This window comes from Oryctolagus cuniculus, chromosome 19 (genome assembly GCF_964237555.1).
Source record: "Oryctolagus cuniculus chromosome 19, mOryCun1.1, whole genome shotgun sequence".
Lineage (NCBI taxonomy): Eukaryota > Metazoa > Chordata > Mammalia > Lagomorpha > Leporidae > Oryctolagus > Oryctolagus cuniculus.
The window spans coordinates 61831281-61845154 of NC_091450.1; the positions used below are offsets into that span (position 1 = coordinate 61831281).

General features: G+C 53.9%; 1 protein-coding gene across 1 annotated transcript; it reads left to right on the forward strand.

The window, feature by feature from the left end:
• The first annotated feature begins 880 nt into the window (after nt 1–880).
• LOC127489218 (uncharacterized) lies at nt 881–13394 on the forward strand. Its single transcript, XM_070064675.1, has 2 exons — nt 881–5521; nt 12783–13394. The coding sequence occupies exon 1, from the start codon at nt 1644–1646 to the stop codon at nt 3300–3302; it is 1659 nt and encodes a 552-aa protein (XP_069920776.1). The 5' UTR covers nt 881–1643; the 3' UTR covers nt 3303–5521; nt 12783–13394.
• Nucleotides 13395–13874: the final 480 nt, after the last annotated feature.

The window sequence follows — 13874 nt, forward strand, 5'->3', positions numbered from 1 at the left end:
TAAATAAATAATTAAATATTAACAAAAGCTTAAAAATGTAATTAGTCTATCTGAAAGACATACTTTCAGCAGGGAGAAACGGAGGGAAGGGGAGAGAATGGGATGGAGAGAGCAAGAGTGGGAACAACACCACTTTAATTTTGAAGATATCATAAATACGTTTCACAGTCTGCATTGCAAGAACTCAGGAGCCTGGAGGAGCGACAATAGGTCCGTTACCATCCCCAGGAATCCTCCCTCAGGAGGAAGACAGGAGCTGAGTGAGGCTGAGGCTGTAACCTGCTGTTCTATGGGGAAGGAAGCCTGGCTCGCTTGTGCAGCATCTCCAGTAACATTGTTTCTATTCTCTCCATGTGTGCTCTGAGTGTTTCACCTTCAGCAGACAAACAGAGCAGCAGGCTGATGGTGGGCAGCGTCACCAGAACTCAGTTTGCAAATGCTCAATTCCTCTAAAGGGACACCTTATGCCTCTAGTTTTGTTTTTGAACATACAAGTACATATGTGTGTGAGTGAACGTATACATGAGTGAGGGAGCCACAATCTGTTCAAGCCATGGCAGAGCTTGGAAATCTTTTGGGACAGTGAGCTGAGCCTGCCTGGGCTAAGAGGAGCAGTTGACTCCTCTTACTGGACGTCTTTAATGGACAGGAACCAAGAGGAAATGAAAAAGGGGGTGGGAATGGGGGTGGAAATAGAGACTGGGAGGATCAGTGCTTCTATACGTGTATTGAAACAATAGAAAACGCCTGAAGAGGACTGTGCTAATTTATCAAATCCTAAATACCAATCTCTACCACCAACTTAAGCCAAAAGCTTTTGGGGTCCTTTCTCTTTAACCAAGTAGAAAGTTTCTTGAGAAAACCAGCCTGCTGTGTCCCCAGCTGTGATTGGTCTAGAGCCTGCTCTGCCCTCGGGGGGGCCATTGTGATGTCATTCCAACTGCCTTAACAGTTCCCTGCTTGGGCTCGGTTCTGGTCAGTTGGCCCAGGAAGCTCTGTGGAGACTGCCTGAAGGATTGGACGACATCACTGGTTTTCCCTTGTCCTGTCATTTGTGGTGTTGTCTTGTCTGGTCTATTAGTTCTCTTTACCGTAGTGGTTCTTTTAGTATTTCTTCTATTTAGTTTTCTTTTTTTGCTATTTTTTCAATTTCTCTCCCCCTCCCATTTTTACATTGTGTGCTTGTGTATTTTCTTTAAATATTTATTTATTAATTTTTTGTTTTTTCTTTCACAGGCTAAATGTACTTGATGCTGTGTTCATTTGTCCTTCTTGTGTTTCCTCCGTTGTCTATTTTCTCATTTTTTAATCCTGTGATTTAGATAAGACTGTTATAAGACTTATTGATTAGCATTGTTACCATAGTTACCATAGTTGGTGTTGCTTTCCTTCACCATTTTTAGTATTCTGTGTGTTTTATAACTTTTAATTCTTAATTTTGATACAGTGTTAGTGATTAGTATACCATAGTTCATAGAGTTAGCATTCTCTAGTAGAAATATTAGCATATTGAGTTGTTAATTTTGGTTACCATTTAGCTTGTTTGATTTCTGTTTGTTTCCCAGTTTTTGTTACTACTTTAGGTGACTTGTAAGTGTTCCCAGTGTCAGAGTGCAGGGTGGGGGTGGGGTGGGGATCCCACCATGGAAGGCCTCACCGCCTTCACCAGTGAGGAGGAGGTCCTGGATGGGTACCAGGTCCTCAGGGTCCTCGGCCAGGGCGGTTTTGGGCTGGTGATCCTGGCCTATCATTGGGAAAGCAGGACCCAGGTGGCTGTGAAGGTTGTGGAGAATGGTGGCCAGCACTCCTGCAGCTTCCAGCAGTTGTGCACAGAAGCAGAAATAATGAAGGGGCTGCATCACCCTCACATCATTCAACTACTGCAGGTCAGGCACACCACAGAGAGGGGCTACATTTTCATGGAGTGCGCAGTCAGGGGGGACCTTAGATGTTACATGGTAGAACGAGGGTACCTACTGGATGGAGAGATTCGTCAGCTATTTAAACAAATTCTATCTGCTGTGCATTACTGCCATTCGCAGCACATGGTGCACAGGGATTTAAAGTTAGAAAACCTGCTTCTCGACGCCCACCTAAACATTAAGTTGAGCGATTTCGGTCTCAGCTGCAAACTGGCTGGTGGAGAGCGCCTGAAGAATCTGTGCGGGACCTTTGCATACTGTGCACCCGAGGAATTCTTAGGTGAGGAGTTCTGCGGGTACAAGGCTGATGCCTGGAGTGTGGGCGTGATCCTGTACGCCATGGTGGCAGGCTCACTGCCTTTTGTTGGAGAGGATTTTGTGGAGCTGCGGGCAGCCATCCTGTCTGGATACTACAGAATCCCCCACTATGGAAACCCAGAGCTGTGTAACCTGGTGGACAGCTTACTGACCCGGGACCCTGAGGCCAGGCCCACAGTGGCAGACATCATGGGCCACCCATGGCTCCATGCAGGACATGGAGCAGCTGGAACCAGTGACGAGTTTCTGTTTCTTCCACAGGAGCAGGAAGGATGGGAATTCCCATGGGGCCTCTGCCCTCCACTGTGGCTTCATGAATGGGATGACCCCTTGCCCCCTGTGCCATGCTGGGGGATCTCCCAACAGCAGGGCTTCAGCATCCCAGAAATACATGGGCAGAGCCAAGTGGAGCCTGCAGTACCTCCTCAGGGTCCTGAAGCTCTAAGCTCCCTTGAGGACCTGGGATTCCAGCTGGGCCATCAAGCAGGCTCCCTGCCACCCAGGCTCCAAGCCAGTGCCTTGTGCCCAGGACTTCAGCAGGATCACAGCAAAGGGAAGCCCATGCCTCAGGCCATCCCCGGTGCTCAGAGCTGTCCCATTCTCCAGTGCCTCCAGGGACACTCAGGCTGCAACAGCAGAGCCCGTGAGTGTGCTGCTCTCAGCTCCCAACCACTGGTGCTTGCAGAAGGCCAGTCGGGGCAGACTCCTTGCCATGGGACTCCCAGTGTGAGCAGCAGTGAGTCCTGCAGGACAGACAGGTCCCAACGGGCCGTGTGGACAAGGAGCCCCGCTGCCTGTGCAGTCCTCAGCCAGGATGCTCTGTCCTCTCTCTCCACCACACTGAGCACCAGCAGCAGTGAGGCTGATATGGAAGTCAGGAGCGGCTCCCAGGGTGCCTCAGAGGAACAGAGCATCCCAGGAATGCAGCAGCAGGAGAAGGAGACAGGGACCTCAGACACGCAAGCCAGAAAGGGCAAGGGGCGCCTGGGGATTGGCAGGAGGGTCATCCAATGCTTCAGCTGGATGTGTTGTGTCCTGCCAGCCCCAGAGGAAAGCCCTTGAGTGCAGAGAGGAAAGTGGCCTCTTAGTAGCCTCTTGGGAAATGCCCCAGAGGTGGGGCCCTTCCCAGAGGAGTGAAGCAATGAAGGGTAGTCATGGACTCCTGACTGGGAGGAGCGCAGGTGAGGAGGCAGTAAGAGAAACTGCAGGCAGAGAGGGAAGATATTGTTGCATTTTTCAGATGGCCATAAGGAAACATGTTTGCATGGTTAGGGGTCATGACCTTTTCCTAAGATAGAAGAACATGGTGTTCCATTTTGTTTAGAATTGATCCATGAACATCACTCCCTAGTTAAACTTCCTGTACCCAGCCCTTATTGGGCCCCTCCCTTAGTCCCCCTTCTGGCTGGCAGGGGTGTCATTTTCTCACAAAAACCTACTTTTGCTTTTTCTCCCCCACCCTCATGATCCGTGTTGGGATTATGTGAGAGAGAGAATGGACTTGAACTTCCTGCAGCATCGTTGGTGCCGTGACGTGGATGGACTCAGCTCCATGGGAAAGGTGAGTAAGGCAGACTGCTTCTCTGGTGTTTGGAAAACCCCTGATCTTCTACATACTCATTTATCTTTTAGATTCCCCAGGTCTCTGAGCCAGTTCAAAGCGATTGGTGTGGGATGCTGGCTGTAAGATACAGGGCCCACGTTGGATGACACTCTTTGTCCTCCTGCCACATTATTCTGCCTTTGATTATTGCCTGCATTCTGTGCTCAGGTGGCTCTCTACCCTGGGAATTCTTCTCACCCTGAGTTTCTTTCTCCAAGCCCAAGTTCCCAGGTCCCTGGATGAGAAACTCCTGCGACACTTAGAGCTCCTAGATCTGATCTGAGGAGCCTGCATTGCAGACTGAGGTGGCCTCTCCCATTGAGCTGTCTTCCTGTGTGCCCCAAAGAACTCAGGACCCACATGTCTGGGAAGAAGTCACCTGGCACCTTAACTCGTGCCCATGCTTTCCGTTTTCCTGCCCAGGGTTTTCTTTGGCAAACAACATGTTGGAAGTCATTCCTGCCCAGAGCCATGCTCTTAAAGGTGACTCACAGGGGAAATTTCTATCGTCATGCCACACCCATGTTCCCCCTCTGCACATTCAACAGTCCTGCAGCAAGGACCACTTGCCCACCCTCCACACTTGGGCAACAAGAGAGTTAGTTGAGACCCCCTTTGTAGAGCCTCATTTCCAAGTTCAGACATGATACAGGGACAGCAGGAGTGACAGAGGACTGAGGCAATGACTGCTAGGGACTGCGAGAACCCCAAAGACTCAGTGACTTCTGGGAGAATGGGGGGTCCTAAAACTCGGATGCTGGGGGGGGGCGAGGAAGGAGGAGGCAGCTGCTAGGGTCCACGTGGTGACCTAGTGATGCAGTGGCAGTGGGAGTGCCCAGGGAAGGAGCTGGTGGGGCCTGGGGACCGTGTGGTGGGGCCTGGGGGCTGCACAGAGGGCTCAGATAACCACAGGGGAGCCCAAGAAGAAGTAGGAAGAATCCTCACGCAATCATAGGGAGGCTGCTGGGGACCGTGCTGGGGGCCCCATGATGGGTGGCTCCTGGTGGCTGCACTGGGGCACAAAGACGTGGCTTCACTGGGTGTGCCTGAGGAAGCAGGAGGCAGCCAAGGCAGGCCATGAAGTGGTAGGTGCTGGGGAACTGTGTGGGGTGCCCAATGCTGCTCCTGGATGGGGAAGAGGAGAGCAGGGCCTGGCCCTGGAGATTGAGGAGGAGAGTAGGGTCTGGCCCTGGTGGGTGAGGAGGGGAACAGGGTCCAGCCGTGGAGGGCAGCAAGTTGAGCTGGGCCCAGGCTCTGGTTTCAAGGTGGGGAGCAGGATCCAGGCCTGGAAGGTGACGAGCAGAGTGGGCCCAGGCCCTCGAATGCGAGGAGCAGAGCAGGGCCTGCCCGGGAGGTGAGGAGGGTAGTGGGGCCTGGCCCTGGAGGGAAGCCCTGAAGTGGGGCCCAGGCCCTGGAGTGTGAAGGTTGGAGTGGGGCCCAGGTTCTGCAGGGCAAGGAGAGTTGCGGGACCCAGGCCCTGGAAGGCCAGGAGAATAGGGCCTGGCCCTGAAGGTGAGGAGGGAAGCGGGGTCTGGCCCTGGAGGGAGGCTAGGGATGGGCCTGTGGGGAGAAAGGCCTGGCTCTGGAGGGGGAGGAGGGGAGCAGGCCCAGACCAAGGGTGTGAGGAGGCTTTCGGTGCCAGCACTGGAGTATAAGGAGGGGAACACTGGCCCTGGAGGTGAGGAGGGGAACAGGGTCTGGCCCTGGAGTGAGGCCAGGGATGGACCTGAGGGGAGCAGGGCGTGGCTCTGTAGGGGAGGAGGGGAGCAGGGTCTGGACTTGGAGGGTGTTGAGGTTAGTGGGGCCCAGCCCTGGAGGACATGGAGAGGAGTTGGGCCAGGCCTGGTGGCTGGCTAGTGCCGTGCCTGAGGGGAGCAGGGCCCAGCTCTGTAGGGCACGAGAGGAGGAGCGGACCAGCCCTGGAGGGTGGACAGGGCTGGGCCTGAGAGGCAAAGGGTCCAACCCTGCAGGGTGAGGAGGGGAGCGGGGCCCAGCCCTGGAATGTGGTGAGGGGAGCAGGGCCTGGCCCTGAAGGACAGCAACGGGAGCTGGGCTCAGGCCCTGGTGGGCAACTAGGGGAGTGGGGCCCAGGCCCTGGAGGACAAGGAGAGTGGGGCAGCCCTGCTGGGTGTCTAGTGCCACACCTGAGGGGAGCAGGGCCTGGCTCTGTAGGGCATGGAGAAGAGAAGGAGCCCAGCCCTAGAGGGTGGCCAGGGCCCTGCCTGAGGGGATCATGGCCCTGGAGGGCAAGGAGGAGGGAGGGGCATGTCACTGGAGCATGGCCAGGGCCCTGCCTGTGCTCTGGAGCCTATGTCCTGTTGCCTGTGACCTGTGTCCTGAAATCTGTCCTGAGTCCTGTAGCCTAAGTCCTTTAGCCTGTGTTCTTTTTTTTTTTTTTTTTTTTTATTTTTTGACAGGCAGAGTGGACAGTGAGAGAGAGAGACAGAGAGAAAGGTCCTCCCTTGCCGTTGGTTCACCCTCCAATGGCTGCCGCGGCCAGCGCGCTGTGGCCGGCGCACCGCGCTGATCCGATGGCAGGAGCCAGGAGCCAGGTGCTTTTCCTGGTCTCCCATGGGGTGCAGGGCCCAAGCACCTGGGCCATCCTCCACTGCACTCCCGGGCCACAGCAGAGAGCTGGCCTGGAAGAGGGGCAACCGGGACAGAATCCGGCGCCCCGACCGGGACTAGAACCCGGTGTGCCGGCGCCGCAAGGCGGAGGATTAGCCTAGTGAGCCACGGCGCCGGCCCTAGCCTGTGTTCTATGTTGTGTAGCCTGTGTCCACTGTCTTGTAGCCTGTGGCCTATGTATGCAACCTGTGTCCTGTGGCCTCTGTCCTCTAGCTGGTGTCCTATGTCCCCTAGCCTGTGGCCTGTGCATTGATCCTGTGTCCTGTGTCCTGAGCCTGTGGCCTGTGTCCTATAGCCTGTGGCCTGTAGTCTTTGTCCTAGAGCTGGTTTCTCTTTGTAGTAGCCTGTGTCCTGTATACTGAAGCCGGTTTCTTGTAGCCTGTGGACAATGTCCTGTAGTTTGTAGCCTGTAGCCTGTAGCCTGTGCCCTGCATCCTATCTTGTGGCCTGTGGCCTCTGTCTTGTGTCATGTAGCCTGTGTCCTGTAGTCCATGGCCTATGTCCTGTAGCTGTGGCCTTTGTCCTGTGGCCGGTGTGCTGTATGCTGTGGTGCAGGATATTGGACACGGCTACAGAACACAGCTTACAGGACACAGGACAGAGGCCACAAACCAAAGGCCACAGGTGACAGGATTCAGGGCATAGTCAGAGGACACAGGACACAGGATAGAGGACACAGAATACAGAACCCAGGACACAGGCTAGAACACAGGCTATGGGATATAGGTTGACGCTACAGAACACAGGATCCAAGACAAAGGACACAGGCTACAGGACACAGGATACAGGACATAGGACCCAGGCTGCAGGGCAAAGAAGAGAGGCTACAGGACATAGGCTATAGGACACAGAACACAGGACATAAGATACAGGCTATGGGACACAAGACACAGGACACAGGACATAGGACACAGGCAACTGGACATAGGACACAGGACACATACTACAGGACATTGTCCACAGGTACAAGACACTGGCTTCAGTATACAGTACACAGGCCACAGCAGAGAGGAAGTCAGCCCTAGGACAAAGACTATAGGCCACAAGCTCAGGACACAGGACACTGGCTCAGAACACAGGACACCAGCTATAGGACAGAGGCCACAGAACACAGGATGCATACATAGGCCTGAGGCTACAAGACAGTGGACACAGGCTACACACCATAGAACACAGGATACAGGATACAGGACATAGACAAAAGGACATAGGCCACAGACTACAAGACAAAGATAAACGCCACAGAACAGAGGCCACAGACTACATGACACAGGACACAGGCTAGACCACACAGTGTGAGGCAACCACTCAGGACACAGGCTAGAACACAGGCTATGGACAAGGAACAGGATATGGAACACAGGATACAAGACATAGGACACAGGACACATACACAGGACAGAGGCTAAAGGACAAGGACACAGCAACATCACACAGGATACAGGACATAGGCTATAGGAAAGAGGACAAAGGAAATAGACTACCAGACACAATACACAGGCTACAGGACCCAGAACACAGGACATAGACCACAGGACACAGGCTACAGCACAGAGGGCACTGGCTACAGGACACAGGACATAGTCCAGATGACACGAGACACAGGATATAGGACACAGAATACCGAACAAAGGACACAGGCTATGGGACACAGGTTACAGGCTACAGGTTACAGGCTACAGGAGACAGGACAAAGGATAAGAAACATAGGACACAGGACACAGGCTACAGGGACAGGCTACAGGACACAGGACACAGGCTGTACAACATAGGACACAGGTCACAGGACAGAGGCTCAGGACAGAGGCTATGGGACACAGGACAGAGCTATAGAACAAAGGTTACAGGCCGCAGGCTACACGACACAGGACACATCCTACACGACACAGGCTGAAGGAAAGTGGGAACAAGACACCAGACACTGGCTATAGGATAGAGTGTCCTGTAGCCTGTGTCCTGTAGCCACTGTCCTATGGCCTCTGGCCTGTGTCCTGGATTGTGTAGCCTGTGTCCTGTCTCTTGTAGCCTCTGTCCTGTGTCCTGTAGCTTGTCGCCTATGTCCTTTGTCCTGCAACCCTTGTCCCGTAGCCTGTGTTCTCTAGGCTGTGTCCTGGGTTCCATATTCTCTGTCATATATCCTGTGTCCTGTGTCGTCTGGGCTATGTCCTGTGTCCTGTAGCTTGTGGCCTCTGTCCGGTAGCCTGTGGCCTCTGTCCTGTGACTTATGTCACAGACAACCAGACACAGTACACAGGCTTTAGGACACAGAACACAGGACATAAGACACAGGCTACAGGACCCAAGACACAGGACAGAGGCCACAGGACACAGGACATAGCCCAGACGACACAGGACACAGGACATAAAACATAGAATACTGAACACAGGACACAGGTTACAAGCTACAGGATATAGGCCACAGGACACAGGTTACAGGCTACAGGAGACAGGACAAAGGCTAAACAACACAGGACACAGGCTACAGGACACAGGGACAACTTGAGGACTCAGGATAAGGACATGGGACCCAGGCTACAGGACTCAGGACAAACGCTAAAGGACGAAGACACTGGCTACAGGTCACAGGACACAGCTGCAGTGTACAGCACACTGGCCACAGGACAAAGGGCACAGCTACAGGATATAGGACACAGATTGCAGTACACAGGACACAGGGTAGAGAACATGAACACACCTGCAGCACACAGGCTACAGGAAATAGGCTACACAAGATAGAACACAAGCTACAGCATTCAGGGCATTGGCCAGAGGATACAGGACACAGGATACAGGACACAGAACACAGAACCCAGGACATAGGCTAGAACACAGGCTACGGGACATAGGTTACATGCTAGACGCCACAGGATTTAGAACACAGGATACAAGACATAGGACACAGGACACAGGACGCACGACAGAGGCTACAGGACACAGGACATATGATACTCAATGCATACATAGGCCACAGGCTACAAGACAGAGGATGCAGGCTACATGACACAGGCTGCAGGACACAGAAAACAAGACACAGGACACAGGCTATAGGACAGGGGCCACAGACACAGGAAAAAGGCTGCAGGGCATAGGCTACAGGCTACAGGAGACGGGCTACAGGACCCAGGATACACAACATAGGACACAGGGCACAGATTACAGGACACTGGTTAAAGGATACAGACTACAGGACATAGGACACAGGCTGCAGGACACAGGACACAGCGTATAGGACACAGGCTACAAGACACAGGATACACGACACAGAATACACAACAGGACACAGGCTACAGGACACAGACTGAAGGAAAGAGGGAGCAAGACACAGCCCACTGGGTATAGGACAGAGGCCACAGGACACAGGACAAAGACTGCAGGCCATGGCCACTGGATACAGGACATAGGACAAAGAATTGAGGACAAAGGACACATGCTACAGGGTATAGGCCACAGGACATAGGTCACAGACTAAAGGACACAGGCTGCATGACATAGAACAAAGGCCAAGGTCACAGGCCAGCGGCCACAGGACCTAGGCCCCAGAGCTCAGAGAACAGGCTACAGGACACAGCACACAGACTACAGGACATTGTCCACAGGCTACAAGAAATGGGCTTCAGGACACAGGCCACAGACTAGAGCAAAGAGGACACCAGCACTAGGACAAAAACTACAGGCCACAGGTTCAGGACACAGGACACAGGCAAGGGGTCCTAGAACACCATAGAGGACAGAAGCCTCAGGACTCAGGATGTGTACATACAAGACACAGGACACAGGCTATACAACATAGGACACAGGACACAAACAGAGGCTCCAGGACAAAGGCTATGTCCTGTAGCCTGTGTCCTGTAGCCACTGTCCTGTGGCCTCTGGCCTGTGTCCTAGATTGTGTAGCCTGTGCCCTGTCTCCTGTAGCCACTGTCCTGTGTCCTGTAGCTTGTCGCCTATGTCCTGTGTCCTGCAACCTGTGTCCCGTAGCCTGTGTCCTCTAGGCTGTGTCCTGGGTTCCATATTCTGTGTCGTATATCCTGTGTCCTGTGTCGTCTGGGCTATGTCCTGTGTCCTGTAGCCTGTGGCCTCTGTCCTGTAGCCTGTGTCATGTGTCCTGTAGCCTGTGGCCTCTGTCATGTAGCCTGTGTCCTGAAACTTATGTCACAGACTACCGGGCACAATACACAGGCTACAGGACCCAGAACACAGGACATAAGACACAGTCTATAGGACTCAAGACACAGGACATAGGCCACAGGACACAAGCTACAGCACAGAGGCCACATGCTACAGGACACAGGACATAGCCCAGATGACATAGGGCAGATGATATAGGACACAGAATAGCGAACAGAGGACACAGGCTACGGGACACAGGTTACAGGCTCCAGGATATAGTCCACAGGCTACAGGACACAGGTTACAGGCTACAAGAGACAGGACAAAGGCTAAACACTATAGGACACAGGACACAGGCTACAAGACACAGGGACAGGCTACAGGACTCAGGACACAGGACACAGGCTACATGAGCAGGATAAAGGACGAGGACACTGGCTATAGGACAAAGCACAGAGGCCACAGTGTACAGCACACTGGCCACAGGACAAAGGGCACAGCTACAGGATATAGACACAGACTACAGAACACAGGACACAGGGTAGAGGACATGGACACAGGCTACAGGAAACAGGCTACACAAGATAGAACACAAGCTACAGCATTCAGGGCATAGGCCAGAGGATACAGGACACAGAACACAGAACCCAGGACACAGACTAGAACACAGGCTACGGGACATAGGTTACACGCTAGATGGCACAGGATATAGGTCACAGGATACAAATCATAGGACACAGAACACAGGACGAAGGACAGAGGCTACAGGACGCAGGACACAGGATACTCAATGCATCCATAGGCCACAGGCTACAAGACAGAGGATGCAGGCTACATGACACAGGCTGAAGGACACAGGAAACAAGACACAGGACATAGGACAGAGGCCACAGGACACAGGACAAAGGCTGCACGGCATAGGCCACAGGTAACAGAAGCTGGGCTACAGGACACAGGATACACAACATAGGACACAGGCAACAGATTACAGGACACTGGTTAAAGGATACAGACTACAGGCTACAGGACACAGGCTACAGGACACAGCATACTTGACACAGGACACAGGCTACACGACACAGGCTGAAGGAAAGAGGTAACAAGACACAGGACACCAGCTATAGGACAGAGGCCACAGGCCACAGGACAAAGGCTGCAGGGTAAAGGCCACAGGCTACAGGCTATAGGCCACAGGACATAGGCCATAGATTACAGGACACAGGCTACACAACATAGGACATATGTCACAGGATACAGGCTACAGGACCTAGGCCCCAGAGCTCAGAGAACAGGCTACAGGACACAGGACAACACTACAGGACATTGTCCACAGGCTATAAGAAACGGGCTTCAGGACACAGGACACAGACTACAGCAAAGAGGACACCAGCACTAGGACAAAACCTACACGCCACAGGCTCAGGACACAGGACACAGGCTAGGGTCCCAGGACACCAGCTAGAGGACAGAGGCCACAAGATTCAGGATGTGTACATAGGCCACAGGGTACAAGACACAGGACACAGGCTACACAACATAGGACTCGGGACACAGGACAGAGGCTCCAGGACAGAGGCTATGGGACACAGGACAGAGCTACAGAACACAGGATACAGGCTGCAGGATACACGACACAGAACACAGCCTACACGACACAGGGTGAAGGAAAGAGGGAACAAGACAACGGACACTGGCTATAGGATAGAGTGTCCTGTAGCCTGTGTCCTGTAGCCACTGTCCTGTGGCCTCTGTCCTGTGTCCTAGATTGTGGAGCCTGTGTCCTGTGTCCGGTGGCCTCTGTCCTGTGTCCTGTAGCTTGTCGCCTATGTCCTGTGTCCTGCAATCTGTGTCCCGTAGGCTGTGTCCTCTAGGCTGTGTCCTAGGTTCCATATTCTGTGTCCTATATCCTGTGTCCTGTGTCATCTGGGCTATGTCCTGTGTCCTGTAGCCTGTGTCCTGTGTCCTCTGTCCTGTCTCCCGTAGCCTGTAGGCTGTGTCCTGTAGCCTTTAGCCTATGTCCTGTAGCCTGTGGCTTCTGTCCTGTAGCATGTGTCCTGTGACTTATGTCACAAAGGACAAAGGCCAGTGCCTGATCTCCTCCTCTCCCACCACTGGTTGAGCTGACACTTTCTTGTTGAGAAAAATAAAGCAGAGGAAAAGAGATAATATTGCGGGGAACCGAACCTTTTATTCTGTAACAGGGTTAGCTGCAGAAAGGTCTCTAGACCTTGGACCTACAGGACACAAGACATAGGACATACGCGAAAGGACACAGTCTATAGGACAAAGGACAAAGGCCACTTCATGCTCACAGCCTCACTGTTGAGACCTCACCGAGCCATGAGCAATGTTTCAAAATCAAAGCAGAGATTGTCCAAGGTCCAGAGACCTTTCTGGATCTAACCCTGTTACAGAATAAAAGGTTTGGTTCCCTGCAATATTGTCTGTTTTCCTCCGCTTTATTTTCTCAACAAGAAAGTGTCAGGTCAACCCTGGAGTGTGAGGAGGAGAGCAGGCACTGGCCTTGGAGGGCAAGGAGAGGAATGGGGCCAAGGCCCTGGAGGGTGAGGAGGGGTGTGGGGTCCGGCCCTGGAGGGTGTTGAGGGGAGTGGGGCTGGGCCATGGATGGCAGCGTGGGGAGTGGAGCCCAATCCCTGGAAGTCTAGGAGTGGAGCAGGTCCAGCCCTGGAGGGCCTTGAGGGCAGTGGGGTCCGGCCCTGGAAGGCAAGGAGGAGAAACAGGGTCCAGCCCTGGAGGGCAGCAAGCAGAGCGTGCCCAGGCCCTGCAGGGTGAGGAGGGGGCAGCGTCTGGCCCTGGGGGGCCTTGAGGGGAGTGGGGCCCAGCCCTGGAGAGCAGTGTGGGGGGCAGGGCCCAGGTCCTGAAGGGTGAGGAGGGGAGCAGAGTCTGACCTTGGATGCGAGCTTGGGAGCATGGCCCAGCCCTGGAGGGAGAGAAATGGAGTGGGGCCCATATCCTGGAGGGTGAGGGGGGTGGGGCCCAGGCCCTGGAGGGTGAGGAGGGGTGTGCGACCTAGGCCTGGAGGGCGAGCGTTGGAGTGGAGCCCAGGCCCTGGAGGCCTAGGAGTGGATCAGGGTCTGGCCCTCTAGGGTTTTGATGGCAGTGGGGCCCTTCCCTGGAGGTATGCGATGGGAAGGGGCCCGTCCCTGGCAGGATGCGATGGGAGGGGCCCAGGCCCTGGAGGGCGAGGAGGGAGTGAGGCGCAGACCCTGGAGGGTGAGAAGGAGATCGGCATCCAGCTCTGGAGGGCTTTGAGAAGAGCAGGGCCCGGCCCT